Source organism: Ursus maritimus, unplaced genomic scaffold (genome assembly GCF_017311325.1).
Source record: "Ursus maritimus isolate PB19 unplaced genomic scaffold, ASM1731132v1 scaffold_20, whole genome shotgun sequence".
NCBI lineage: Eukaryota > Metazoa > Chordata > Mammalia > Carnivora > Ursidae > Ursus > Ursus maritimus.
In genome coordinates, this window is record NW_024424453.1 from 21,482,643 (window position 1) to 21,497,181 (window position 14,539).

The window sequence follows — 14,539 nt, forward strand, 5'->3', positions numbered from 1 at the left end:
GATTCCTGCTGCCCATCTGGTGGAGAGAACAACTTATAATAACAAACACACACCAGACTTGGATGAATTACCATCCCCACAACCTGCAGGCCTGTTGGGGTCATTCAATTCTTCAAACAGTCCCGTTTCTATAATCTCTTCCTGCCATGCTATAGGGACAGCACCTGTTGCAAATCTTTGGAAGAACTTCTTATCTTTATCATCAAATTCGATTCCTCGAACCTCAGAGAAATCTTCAATTTCAGCGATGTCTTTGGCATAAACCACTGAAGGGTCTGGCACAAATGGGGGCTCAACTAGGCCAGCTTCCAGGCGAGCAAAATTGATGGTTTTGAAGAAAGGGTGTTGCCTGGGATCATCAGACTTTTCTCTGTGAAGAAAAGAGATAGTCAGCCTGAGACACAGTAACAAACCAAAACAGGAAATGTTCTCACAATACGAAGTGTGTAGCATTCTTTTCCTGTAATACATTTCATTTTAATTGCAAAGACAATATAACAACGTAAAGAATAATTTGGAAAAATAATAACTTTAAAAAAATCACCCACAATTCCAGCTTACGCAGACAGTAGCATTTTCATTGTTTGCAGATAACCTTCAAATGTAGATCTAATTTTTAGGGTCAAACAGTTGACATGACTTTTATTCTTAGTGTTTTGTGGAAATACAAGCAAAATTCAGTGGGGCCAGAACCCGCTTGCCTGTAACTTCCAGTCATTGCATTTTGCTCTACCCTTCAGGGTCACATAGAACAAGGGAAACATGTCTATTCCCACACAGCTCCACTCACATTCTAAAAGACAGCACCCATATCACCTCAGTCTTCATATGACATGATTTTTAGGAGCTCCACCAACCTCCCCCAACTGCCACAATATTTTTAAAGACTTAAAAAAATCCATTAGTAATTTTTAGTAGCATGAATGAGCATACATTCAACGCTCAAGACTATGGTTATTTGTTATGAAGCCCTCCTTCCTTGTGCTAGAAATTATGCCAGTATTTGCCTTAGAATAAGGGGGAAGGGGGGGAATGTATGCTCCCAATTATGTAACCTCTCGTATCAGTTATCTATTGCTGTGTAACAAACTGCCCTGACATTCAGTGGCTTACAACAACAAACATTTATTATCTCAGTTTCTGTGGGTCAAGAATCTAGAAACAGCTTTACTGGGGTCTCTGGCTCAAGGTCTTTCATAAGGTTTCAGTAAAGCTATTCCTCAGGGCTGTGGTCTCATCAGAGGGTTCAACTGGGGCTAGGGGTTCCAAGCTCACTCACATGGTTATTGGCAGGTCTCTATCCCTCACCATATGAGTCTCTCCACAAAGCTACCTTATAACTTTACACCTGGCTTTCCCCAAGGCAAATTATCAGAGAGGGAGAGAGGGAGGGAAAGAGAGAGAGTGAGCCCAAGATAAAAGGCACAGTCTTTTTACTACCAAATCTTGGAAATGACATCTCATCATTTTTGCCATATTGTTAGAAGCAGATGAATAAGTCCAGCCCAACCTTAAGGGAAGGGATTACACAAGAGTGTGGATAACAGGAAGTGGGGATCTTTGGGGACCATGCTAGGGACAGCCTACTGCACATTTCTCTTGGTTCCTCTTAAGTCAGGTTTTAAAGAAATAAAAAGGGGGCTGTACTTTGGCATCAGATTCAAATGATTTTTTCCTTTTTCTTTTATGTGAATAGATATGTTGGTCTGACAAAAAAATGTCTACCTGTAGGAGGGTGCCTGGGTGGCTCAGTTGGTTAAGTGTCCGACTCTTGATTTTGGCATGGGTGTTGTGGGACTGAACCCCACCTTGGGCTCTGCACTCAGCAGAGAGTCTGCTTGATGTTTTCACTCCTTCTCTCTCTCTGCCCCTCCCCCGTATACTGTCTCTCTCTCTCAAATAAATAAATAAATCTTAAAAAAAAAAAGAAGAAGAAGAAGAAGAAGAAAAGAAATGTCTTCCCTTAGGGAAAAGTCAATTTCTGTCATAAATCAACCTTGGTAAAAATTCATCACATTCATAGGTTTCCTTTTACTTTTATTCCAGTTACCAAAAAGCTTTTAGGAAAAGGATTGAGGATTTCTCCCATATACCCCCTTACAGATGCTCTACTGTATCAGATAATTACTGCAGAGGACTCTATCTAACAGGTTCTAAACACAGTAATGACATTACTAATAACTGGCATTTATTCAGAACCTACTCTCAGCTAACATAAAGTTAAGCTCTGCACTTATGTTATCACATTTAACCATCACAACAATGCCTGTCTGTCTTTTCATTGTATTTTTAACCTCTTTTAACCTCTTTACTTGCTTCTGCATTCATAAATAGCTGTGCATCTGAAAAAGCCAAAAAACATAGGTGAATTTTGCAAAGGAAAATTGTAATCAAATATTAGTATGGAAAAGAGAAATCCAGTTGTAGGCATCTGATGTCCAGCCATTCCCTGGGATGTTCTGTGGTTCAGGCCTAGCCCCATCCAGAAAGGCTGATGCAGGACTCCTTGGACTTATCTCATCATGACCCAACTGAAAAACAGGTATGAAGAACTGCATCATGAGATACCACAAGGTGTCTCTTTTCTTCCCAAAGCCACCAAGTCTCCATCGATTGAAAGGAAGGAAAACGCAGGCTTGCCACCTACTAGAACCTACTGACCAATGTCTGTGTGGTTTACATCCTGTAGAGTCAGAGCCTTGAGGGAGGGCTACTGAGATAATTTAAAGCTTCAAAGATGGATTTTTCTCTTAAGTTAGGTTTATTGAAGTATAATTTACATGGCAACATTCACCATTTTAAGGTAGCAGATTTTGGTGATGGGGAGGGTATCAGATAAAATTCAAATGTGGCAGAACCAGGATAGAGGGGCACCTGGGTGGCTCAGTTGGTTAAGTGTCTGACTTCGGCTCAGGTCATGATCCCAGCGTCCTGGGATTGAGCTCTGTGTTGAGTTCCCTGCTCAGCAGGGAGCCTGCTTCTCCCTCTCCTCCCTGCTCTTGCTCTCTTTCTCGCTATCTCTGTCTCTTTCTCCAATAAATACATAGAATCTTAAAAAAAAAAAAAATTTAAATGTGGCAGAACAAGGATAGAGCTAGAATTCCATCTATGTAGATCAGTAATGAACCCCAAGACTTCTGTGCCCCAAAGAAACAAAGGAGCTGGAATGGGACCAGGTGCCATGAGGAAGGAGCTTGTACCACCTAGATGGTCATCAGGACGCATGAACACACTATCCCACAGGTCAAGAGCAGTTTAAACTCACTCTGAGCAGCTTTAACTTGGATACACAAAGAGTGCCCAGGGGCTCAGTAACCTTGAGAAACTTGCCAAGCCAGTCTTGACATCAGGATGAACAATTCTCAAGGAACACCTCAAACAATAGGCCCAAACAGCCTTGGTTTGCCCATTAGGGATGGCACTTCAGCCCTTTTGCAACTACTCACAAAGGATAAGGGAACAACAGGCCACTAAAGGTTTTCTTTATGTTCCTCAGCACCCCGACTAGATGACCCTGGAGGGCAGGGCCCAGGCTTTATGCCCTTTCTCACTAAATGTCTGTGGTTGCTGATGCTAATAACAAAAGGCTAGGCTTTCCAACCCCTATTCCGTTTACTCAGTGTCTGGACCACTGCAAATCTGATCACTTTATCTTTTGCACTAATGACTCCTACCTCAGTTCTGCAATTAGAAATAGCATGGATGTTATTTGACTCTTGAATCTTGCCCTGGCAGCTTCACGCAGGGATCTTCTTTGCCATCCTTAGGCAGTGCACTTTGGACAAATAGCAGAGGCTACTGATAGAGGCAACATCTTTTGCACTAGCCAACCCGGCAGCTGTAGGAAGATGTCTCCAGCTGATTTGAGCATTTACAGGAGCTCTTGTGTTACTGAACCCACGTTGAGATTACAATGGATTTTCTTTTTTCTTTTTTTAAGATTTTATTTATTTATTTGACAGAGATAGAGACAGCCAGCAAGAGAGGGAACACAAGCAGGGGGAGTGGGAGAGGAAAAAGCAGGCTCCCAGCAGAGGAGCCTGATGTGGGGCTCGATCCCATAACGCCAGGATCACGCCCTGAGCCGAAGGCAGACGCCCAACCGCTGTGCCACTCAGGTGCCCCTACAACGGATTTTCTTATAACAGTCAATGAGGAAAAGATACTACCTGACCATATGCGATGACCACTCTGTGGGGTTTGGTCTGCGAGCACAGTACGTATTGGTATGAAATTATGTGTTGGAGAAGCACTTAGGTCAGAGACTCACATGGTTAGTTGAGCTTGTTCTGCTGCATTGACTGATCAGAAGAAAACCTGCAAAATGCTTAAGTGGTCTTCAGCTTTTATTTTATTAGAAAACATCATAAACCCTATCTGGAGCCCTTGTGCGAAGCTCAGAAAAGCTTTCGCTTTCTATGCAAAATTAACTCACAGACCTATGAAGACAAAGGAGGAGATCCTTTCAGTGATGTCTAAAGAAGGCACAGGGTTTTAAAGTTTATTCCAAATGCTTCTGAATGCAAGAGGGAGGGGGCACTTGACGTCTCTGCTGTGTATCACGTCGTGTAGGCATTTGCTTGGCTTTGAAGGACACCACGAAATTAATCAAACATTATCTCATTTGAATTTTAAAAAAGTATAGAGAGTTGAAATGAAAATGTTGGAAGGTTTTCTCTTGTACTGAACAGCTGATTTTTATATGCCTTTTCTCTAATTTGTAAACCGTTTTATTCAAAACAGTCACAACAATAGATGCTTTATAAAAAGGTTTTGCTTGATGGAGCAGCTTCAGGCGATGATCCAGGGCTTTAAGGTGGCATTTTCCTGACGAAGTTTGTCAGTATTTCACTTTATACACCCAACGTGTGTTTATAGGGCATTGGATAGATTTTTCAATCAAACATACCAAGCGGGCGGTGTTCCCTTCAGGGAGGTCATCTGAAGAGGCTGCTTTCTTCGCGGCCCCCGCCACTGTTGGTATTGCCCTCTTAGACTCCATGCACTTGAGAACCCAGGCAGTAGAGATGGTCAGGGCTCACCATTTCTGGTTCTCCTCTCCTCCCTGGGCACAAGGAAGACAGCACTAGCCAGACCCTTCGACCTTGCGCCGGGCAAACCCGAGTGAGTGTAAGCGATGCGCGAGTGGGGCACTTGCGGGCTGAGGCAGTACAAAGCCCCGCTGGGTCGTCTGTGCTCTCTTCTCTGCTGCAGCGACTGGGAGCCAGGAGCTCCAGCGCCGCTGTCAGATGGATGCAGCCCGGCTCTCTGAGTCTCTGCTCCGAAGGGAGCTACCCGAAGGGAGTGCTGCTGTACCCGGACGCACTTTGTGCGAGGGAGAAAAAATTCCCTTCCTTTCAAGCTGCGGAGACTTTGGGATTTGCTTGTTATCATGACACGGCCTGTTCTGACCACACTAATGCAACACCGTTGGAATCTACACAGGAAAATCAGTTGCATGTTTTACTTCGCGTAAATGTAGAGTTTCCGTCGAATTTCAAAATACTCATTTGGTAGTTTGGTATCTGTCATGCTTTGAAAGTTATTGCAAATGGATTTTGTTTCGCTATTTAAAAAAACAAAAATGAGGGGCGCCTGGGTGGCACAGCGGTTAAGCGTGTGCCTTTGGCTCAGGGCGTGATCCTGGCGTTCTGGGATCGAGCCCCACATCAGGCCCCTCCGCTGGGAGCCTGCTTCTTCCTCTCCCACTCCCCCTGCTTGTGTTCCCTCTCTCGCTGGCTGTCTCTATCTCTGTCAAATAAATAAATAAAATCTTTAAAAAAAAAAAATGAGGTCGCAAATTAAAAGCTTACCACCATACTCAAATAGTTTGAATTAAGGCAGCCTTGTTCTAGAACCTTCACTACCAGCTACTTGGAAGACTGGGGGTAATTTTACTGCTTACATTCAGGGATAATAGTAAAAATCAGTCATATTACTTCATGTTGTAGCTTTCATATTTGTATATATTTTTAAATTTTGAAAATTGAATCTAAGAATTTAAGACATTCAAGCTCATAGTTCAGTCAAAATATTATCTGATATCTCTCTTAGAACAAATTAGTAATAATTGCTATCACTTATTGAATGAGTCCTAACATACATTGTATCTAACTTTACATAAGTTATATTTAAACCTCAAAGTATTCCACTGTATTAGTCAGGGTTCTCTAGAACAACAGAACCAACAGGATGTTGAAAGGGTCCAGAATGTAACACGGTAGCATAAAAATTATTTTGAGCTGAAGGCATTTGCAAGTCAAAAGATACAGGTTTTGAACTCCCCTTATTTGCGTAGAAGCAGAGACTCCCCCCAAAACTCAACTCATAAATCTTCTCTCTGGGAGTTTTAGAACAGGAAAGATTGACTCTTACCACGAGTGACAGAAGTCTGCACCACACGTAAACAGACATTGTCACAAAATTATAATAATCTCCCATCTATCCTCCTAAGGGTCCATTTATCTCTCCTAAAAGTCATTTGTTCTCCCATAAGTGCCCTTCCCCCCAGCAATTCTAAGAAATTACTTGTTTTCCTGCAAGTACCCTTCTCCTCCTCCCCTTCCCCTATTAAGATGGTCTATAATTCTAACTGATCCCAGTCACATTTTTTCTGTGTATATGTGCATAAATAAAAACCTGTCTTTTCTCTTACTAATCTCTGTTTTATCAGTTTAGTTTACAGGCCTCCAAACCTAGGAAGGTAGAGGAGAAGTTTTTTCTCCCTGGCAATATGTGTGCATGTATATGAGAGACATGGAGAGAGAGAGAGAGAGAGAGAGAGGTTGAGAAACAGAGAAAGAAAGAAAGAGAGAGGTTTATTTTAAGGAACTGGCTTACACAATTGTGGAGGTTTGGCAAGTCCAAATCCTGCAAGGTAAACTGTCAAGCTGGAGACCCGGGGAAGAGTGGCAGTTCAAGTCCGAAGGTAATTCCCTCTCCTCCCAGGGAAGTCAGTCTTTTTCTGTGAGGGCCTTCAACTGACTGGATGAGACCCATCCACATTATGAAGAATAATCTCCTTTACTCAAAGCCTACTCATTTACATATTAAGCTTATCTTAAAAATACCTGCACAGAAACATCTAGAATAATTGATCAAATATCTGAGTATGGTGGCCTAGTCAAATTGTCATAAAATTAATCATTACTCCCATAAATCCCCCATTTTAATACATGAGGATATTGAGACTCCGAGAAAGTAATTCAGTTGCTTGAGGTAAAATGACATGCAGACCTGGGATCTGAGTCTAAGTCTGTGAGTCTAAAGCCCTTGTTTTTTTCTCTATATAACCGAGTCACCCATTGCCAAGGGCCTTTTTACAGGTCAGCTTTTACTTATTTTGTTTCTTCTAAAATATCTTGAACTTATCATTCACGTAAGCAATAAAACTCGACTTTCTTCAAAACTAACATCAACTGTACTTAACATACCTGGCAATATTATATGTACTCACTAAATACCTGTTGATTGATTGATATCTTGCAGAGACATTTATTTTTATTTTTTTAAAAGATTTTATTTATTTATTTGACAGAGAGAGAGAGAGACAGCCAGCGAGAGAGGGAACACAAGCAGGGGGAGTGGGAGAGGAAGAAGCAGGCTCCCAGAGGAGGAGCCTGATGTGGGGGCTCGATTCCAGGACCCTGGGATTACGCCCTGAGCTGAAGGCAGACGCTTAATGACTGAGCCACCCAGGCGCCCCTGCAGAGACATTTAAAAGGGGCAGAACTTTCCAGAGCTATAACCATCAGTACTGATGGGATTTTTGTTTGTTTGTTTGTTTTAAAGATTTTATTTATTTATTTGAGGAGGGAGAGAGAGAGAACACGAGCCGGGTGAGGGGCAAAGGGAGAAGCAGATGCCCCCACCAGCAGGGAGCCAGATGTGGGGCTCCATCCTGGGACTCTGGGATCATGACCTGAGCTGAAGGCAGACACTTAATCAACTGAGCCACCCAGGCAACCCAGTACTTAATTTTATTCATTTTTGAATCATTTATTCACATGATTCAAAATTCAAAAGATTATGGGGTCATAGAGTGAAAATCATTTGCATCCCTGTCACCTGCCCCTAATTTCTTTTTCTTTCTTTCTTTCTTTCTTTCTTTCTTTCTTTCTTTCTTTCTTTCTTTTCTTCTTTCTTTCTTTCTTTCTTTCTTTCTTTCTTTCTTCTTTTCTTTCTTTCTTCTTTCTTTTTAAAGATTTTTATTTATTTGACAGAGAGAGACACAGCGAGAGACAAGCAGGGGGAGTAGGACAGGGAGAAGAAGGCTTCCCACTGAGCAGGGAGCCCGATGCAGGGCTCAATCCCAGGACCCTGGGATCATGACCTGAGCCGAAGGAAAACGCTTAACACATGAGCCGCCCAGGCACCACCTCCCCCCCAATTTCTTGCTATTAGAGACAACCAGTCATACACATTCTTTGTATACTCTGCCCAAAATATTCTATGCAACTATTTGAATTATAGATTTCTTTTCTTTTCTCTCCTTTCCTCTCCTCTCCTTGCCCTTCCCTCTTTCCTCTCTTTCCTTCTTTCATTCAACGAATGCTGTTTTGCACCTCACTTTTGTACTTTAAAATATATCTGTGAGATAGTTCCACATTAAGTGCTCACAGTGTTTGATAGTATCGGAAATACTTAACCATATAATATGCAAATTTTAGGAAAATAATAATACTTGATGCCAAGGCCTAGTCACTAATCCAAAGTATTTTCCAGATCCCGGTGGACAATGCTGACATTGCTAATCACCTCTGATATATGGTAGTTTACCTGCTTCCTAAACGTTGCTCTGGTTCCTTAGCCAAGAAGAGTCTGCAAATATCTTTTGCTTCCTCTGTGAAGTTATCATGTTGGAATCTGACCTCTTCTTTCAGGGTTCTTTGCTTTAAATCCTCTTTACTGACTTTTTCCTTGTAATCTTTGAATGGCGTTCGTCCAGCAACCATTTCATAAATACTGCATCCCATTGCAAACCAGTCCACCGGATAGGAATAACTCACTTTTTCCATTAGGATTTCAGGAGCCATATAACCATTGGTTCCAGCCTGTAACACCCCAAACAAGAAACAAAACAAAACAAAAACACTAATGTGAGTGTAACAGACGATGCTGATTGCCTATCCAATACCCTTTCTCCTTTTTTTTTTCTTTGTTAAGGGAATCCTAAGTATTTTGGGGTGGAAATGTGTCTAACCTGTTCTAGCCTCTGCTTTCCTAGCATTCTCTGGTGCAATTGGGGCAGGCCCTGTCTTCCATTCTGGCCAATGAGACGTAAAGAGGATTTAGCTGGAGTGCATTATGAAAGGGACAGACGAGGGGTGCCTGGGTGCTTCAGACAATTGACTCTTGATCTCAGCAGAGGTCTTCTCAGGGTCATGAGTCCATGTGGGCATGGAGGCAAATAAATAAATATAGATATATAGAAAGATAAATAAAATAAAGGGACAGATGAGGCTGCCCTTGAAATGGGGGAGTCACCTAGCCCCTCATTTCATCATTAAGGTGAAAAGTTCAAGAGGATGTCTCTGTGATTCCCCTAAGTTCTGCCTCTGCATTTTATCCACAGGTAATAGAAAATTAGATGCATGGTTTTTTAAAGGTTGAACACTTTATTGTTAATATTGAATGTTCATTATATTATCTGGGTTGTGATTCTTACTCTCTTTGCTATATAATGATATTAATATTGCACATCTCTTCCTGTCCCTGCATTGAAAAATTAGCACAGTCATTTTAATCTAAAAAATTCCACACGTGAAATTTCATTTAACATGCATGACTCTATTTTGTAGGCACATTTCTACTGACAATACATGCCAAATGACCATTGGGTTAAAAAATACATATTTATACATATATATATACATATAACTTAAAATTTACCATCTTAGTAATTTTTAAATGTACGGTTCAAGGGTATTACGTACATTCACATTATTGTGCAACCATAATCATTTTCCATCTCCAGAACTCTTTTCATCTTGCAAAACTGAAACTCTATACCCATTAAACAACAACTCCCCATTGCCCCCACTCCCTAGGCCCTGGCAACCACCATTCTACTTTCTGCCTCTACTAATCTGACTACTCTAGGTACCTCATGTATGTGGAATCATGCAGTTATTGTCTTTTTGTGAAAGTGTTATTTTAATCTATTCATTAATTCAACAAAATTTTTAAAAGATTTTATTTATTTATTTATTTATTTGAGAGAGAGAGTGTACATGTGTGCACAGTGGGAGGGGCAGAGGGAGAGGGCTGGGGAGAGGGAAAGAATTCCAAGCAGACTCCAGGCCAAGTGCAGACCCCCACATGGGACTCGATCCCACAACCCTGAGATCATGACCTGAGCCAAAACCAAGAGCTGGACACTTAACCAACTGAGCCACCAGGCGCCCCCAATAAATATTTAATGAATATATATATCTTGTAATTACATATATATGAATACACACAAACACATTATGTTTTCCATTTTGGTTAAAGTATAATGTATACCTCTGCAGCAATTAAAAATTCAAAGAACACCTGGGCGCCTGGGTGGCTCAGTTGGTTGTGTCTGCCTTTAGCTCAGGTCATGATACTGGGGTCCTGAGACCGAGCCCTGCGTTGGGCTCCCTGCTCAACGGGTAGTCTGCTTCTCCCTCTGCCCCTCACCCTGCTCATGCTCTCTCTCTCTCTCAAATAAATAAAATCTTTAAAGAAAAGAAAAAAGAAAAATTCAAAGAACACCGTAAAATGACAACAAGCTTCTATTAGTGCATAAAACTGATTATATAAATTATTGGCAGAGTTGTGAGAAACAGATGTGCTCTGTACATTGACGACTTTTAGGAGAGCAGTAAGATACAGAGTCATGGAAAATAACATGTACCAACTGTTCCTCTCCTTCGATCAGGTTACTTCATTTTGGAGTATATACCTCAAAGAAATGACTCAGAAGAAAGAAAAAGGAATCTACATTGAGATGTTCATAGCTCCATTATTCATAATGGTCACAAGCTGGAAACCTCCAAATGCCCATCAATAAAGACAACAGACTAGATACAGTCTATTGTTAATACCAAGTTTATATATATAATGGATTTCACACAGTGATTACAAACATGCATTCCAGGACATCAAAAAAGGTTGGAAAGTGTTTTCAGTTGTTTATTAGGTGACTTTTTTCTAATTGTTTTTATATGCACTATATATATAATGCCCTAGGAATATTAAATTTCATGGATAATTTCTACATGGGTAAAAACAACGAAAAGCATATATGACCCAAGCACTAATGAGAAGTAATTGTCCTGTTCTGGAAATGACTGGGTCTGACAGGCCGAGCATGAGTCAGCATGGCACTGCTGTTTTCACAGAAGCTGATATATAATTTGGGTGACCATATGTTCTGGTTTGCCCGGTACAGTCCCAGGTTACATCTGTTGTCCTGGCATCTTTTCCAGTTTTGCATTTGTCCAGACAGAAAGGTCCTGTCAGGCTTCCCTGAGGCCCAGGATGTAGTCTCACTCAACTCACTCCCCTGAGGCCCTGGAACTTATGTAGGGCCTCATGTGGTGCACGCCCAACAAAATGTTTGTTAAATAAACAACAGTAAAGATGGTAACTAGATGTTTTCCATTCACTGTCCAACCAATATTTATTGAGCCAGGCCCTACAGGGAGTTCTAGGCATACCAAGACCTATGATACCTGGCCATTGTCCTTCAGGATTTACAGGCTGGTGGAGACAGGTCAAAAGGTTAATTCAATAGAGTAGGGTAAATGCCGTAATGAGAGTATGAAACAAGCACAGGGAAGCCGGAGGGTGTGTGTGTGTGTGTGTGTGTGTGTGTGTGTGTGTGTTGGGGATACTTCACTGAAGAGCGATAGCTGAGCTGAATCATGAGGGAAGAATCGGTCTCCCAGAGAAGGCTAGCCAGCTAATGAGCACATGCAAGAGATAGAGCCAGAAGTAATGTGGGGTGTTCAGGGAGCTTTAAGGAATTTGGCATTTCTGGAACACAAGATCTGTGGGATGCAATGGTGGGAGGGCAGACTAGAGGAAGAGATGTGGATGAGGTTGAGAAACACTGTATGCTGAAATAGCAAAAATTCATTCCCAGTCACCCTTTTCCCTTGTATCCTTCTACCAGAGAGGTCAGAAGGCTGAGCACTCCATCTCTCAGCCTCCTTTGTACCTAAGGTGACCATGTGATATGAGCTTTATTTGAGAGGTGTGCAAAGCAAAGGTGCTGAGGGTTGGGGGGAAAGGGGAATAAGCCTACTTAGAAATACATTAAAGATGTAAGACAGATTAATGGATCAATAGAGGGATGGACAGATGGAGAGACATGTGATAAAGTAAATCTAATAAAATATTAATGATTTACAATGGACTACTGTTTGGCCGTAAAAAGGAACGAAGTACTGATACATGCTACAACATCAATGAACCCTGAAAAGATTATGCTAAGTGAAAGAAGCCAAACACAAAAGGCCACATATTGTGTTTCCATTTATATATAATGTCCAAAATAGGCAATTCCATAGAGCCAGAAAGTGGATTATTGGTTGCTTAGGGTTGGGACAAGGGCCTGGGAGTGACTGCTAAACGGTAGAGGGTTTCTTTTTGGGGTGAAGAAAAGATTCTAAAATCATGATAATGTTTGCATTGCTCTATGTATATACTAAAACCCATTGAATTGTACACTTTAAATGGGTCAATTTTAGGGTATTTAAATTATATCTCAAGAAAGCTGTTCAAAATGTTCATGGTAAACAGGTAGGTAATGGGTATACAGGTGCTTGCTGTGAAATTCTTTCAACTTTCCTGTATGTTTGAAAGTTTCCATAACAGAATGTAGAGGAAAGGGGGTGCCTGGGTGAGTCAGTCAGTAAAACATCTACCTTTGGCTCAGGTCATGATCCCGGGGTCCTGGGATCCAGCCCTGTGTTGTGGGCTCCCTGCTCAGTGGGAAGTCTGCTTTTCCCTCTCCCTCTGCCTGCCGCTCCCCCTGCTCGTGCTCTCTTCCTATCAAATAAATAAATAAGTAAATAAATAAAATCTTTTTTAAAAAATGCAGAGGGAAAAAGGAGTGAGGAAAGGGGATGCAATGCCAGGTGTTACCAGGTGCCTGCTGGTCCATCAGGCAGAATAGAATCTTCTACAAGGGTCATAAAGAGGAACTGCAGGGGAGAGTGAAGAAGGGGGAAATCCATATACCCAGCTTCCTCCCATCTCCTATTTCCATTAGTCAAGGATTATCCAAAAGCTAACTTGTCTGTATTTCCAGATATCCAGACCTTCAGCAGCTTGCTAGAAATCAGGATTCACATTGCACAGTATATTTGCTCCAATTCTAAAAAGAGGATGACCAACTTGGCCTATAAGTGGAGCCAACAGGATGCTGCCCAGGAGAGAGAGAAAAGGCAGGGAGAGACTGTAAGAAGGTGTGTGAGGTTTGTGGCCCGTACACCAACTTGATGAATTTTCTCAATGATGTAGTTTGGTGTGGGGCTTTTTTCATTGATGATGCCAGCTACTGGCAGGCCACTGAATCCAAGATCTAATGGCTGTCAGAATTGGGAAACTTTCTCATATTACTTCTTTGATCATTTTCTCCCTTCCATTTTCTTTCCTCTCTTTTTGTTTTTGAAAATCCTGAACTTATCCCCTCTGCTTCTTATCTTTTGCTTCTATTTTCCTTCTCTTTGTCTTTTTCTAGGATTTCCTTCCCCCCCCCCTCCCCAGGAGACTTCCTCTATTTTTCCCCCAACTCTCCTATTTTTTTTTAAAGTATTTTATTATGGGAAATTTCAAACATATACAAAAGAGAGCCTAGAATAATAAACCCAGCATATGCTACACTCAGCTTCAACAATTATCAACAAATGGTCAGTCTTGTTTCATCTGTGTCCCCTACCCACTCCCACTGGCTCAGACTCTCTTAGACATCATATCATTTGTATTTCACTATGAATCTCTATAAGATAAGGCCACTTAAAAGCAAACAAACAAAACCAAAGCACCTCAATACCATTATCTCACTTTAAAAATAACAATAATTCTTTAATGTCATCAAATATCTGGACATGTTTACACTTCTCCAGTTATCCTATAAAATTGTCCTCTAAATAGTTTGCTTAAATTTGGATCTACATAAAGTTCACACAGTGTCACTGTCTGGTATGTCTCTTAAATCTCTGTGAATATATAAGTTCCTCATGTGCCTGCCTCCCCAGCCCTCTGGAAGATTTTGTTGGAAAAGATGGTTAAATTCTAAAGTGCCCCAGGTCAGATTTTGCTGGCTGCATCCTTATGGTGTCATTTAACATGTTCCTCTATTCTTTGTATTTCCTGTGAATTAATAGCTAGATCTAGAGGCTTAATGCTTCTACTGAAATTTCATTTCTGGAAATGTTTTTTATTAAAATATCATTAACATAGAATAATGTGCACAGGTCATAGATTCAGTTCAATAAGTTTTGGATGATAATTGAATACACCCACATAAATACCACCCAAACAAGATATAGTTTGGTCACTG

At 41.2% G+C, this 14,539-nt stretch overlaps 1 protein-coding gene across 1 annotated transcript in view; it reads right to left on the reverse strand.

Moving 5' to 3' along the window:
- Positions 1–14,539, reverse strand: part of GRK7 (G protein-coupled receptor kinase 7) — a 31,368-nt gene that overhangs the window by 579 nt on the left and 16,250 nt on the right. Inside the window, exons 3-4 of the mRNA XM_008707788.2 lie at positions 8,779–9,053; positions 1–370 (exon numbers count right to left, since the gene is read on the reverse strand). The exon at positions 1–370 is cut by the window's left edge and continues 579 nt beyond it. Coding sequence (XP_008706010.2) covers positions 34–370; positions 8,779–9,053 — 612 coding nt within the window. The 3' untranslated portion in view covers positions 1–33. The remainder of the gene's footprint in view (positions 371–8,778; positions 9,054–14,539) is intronic.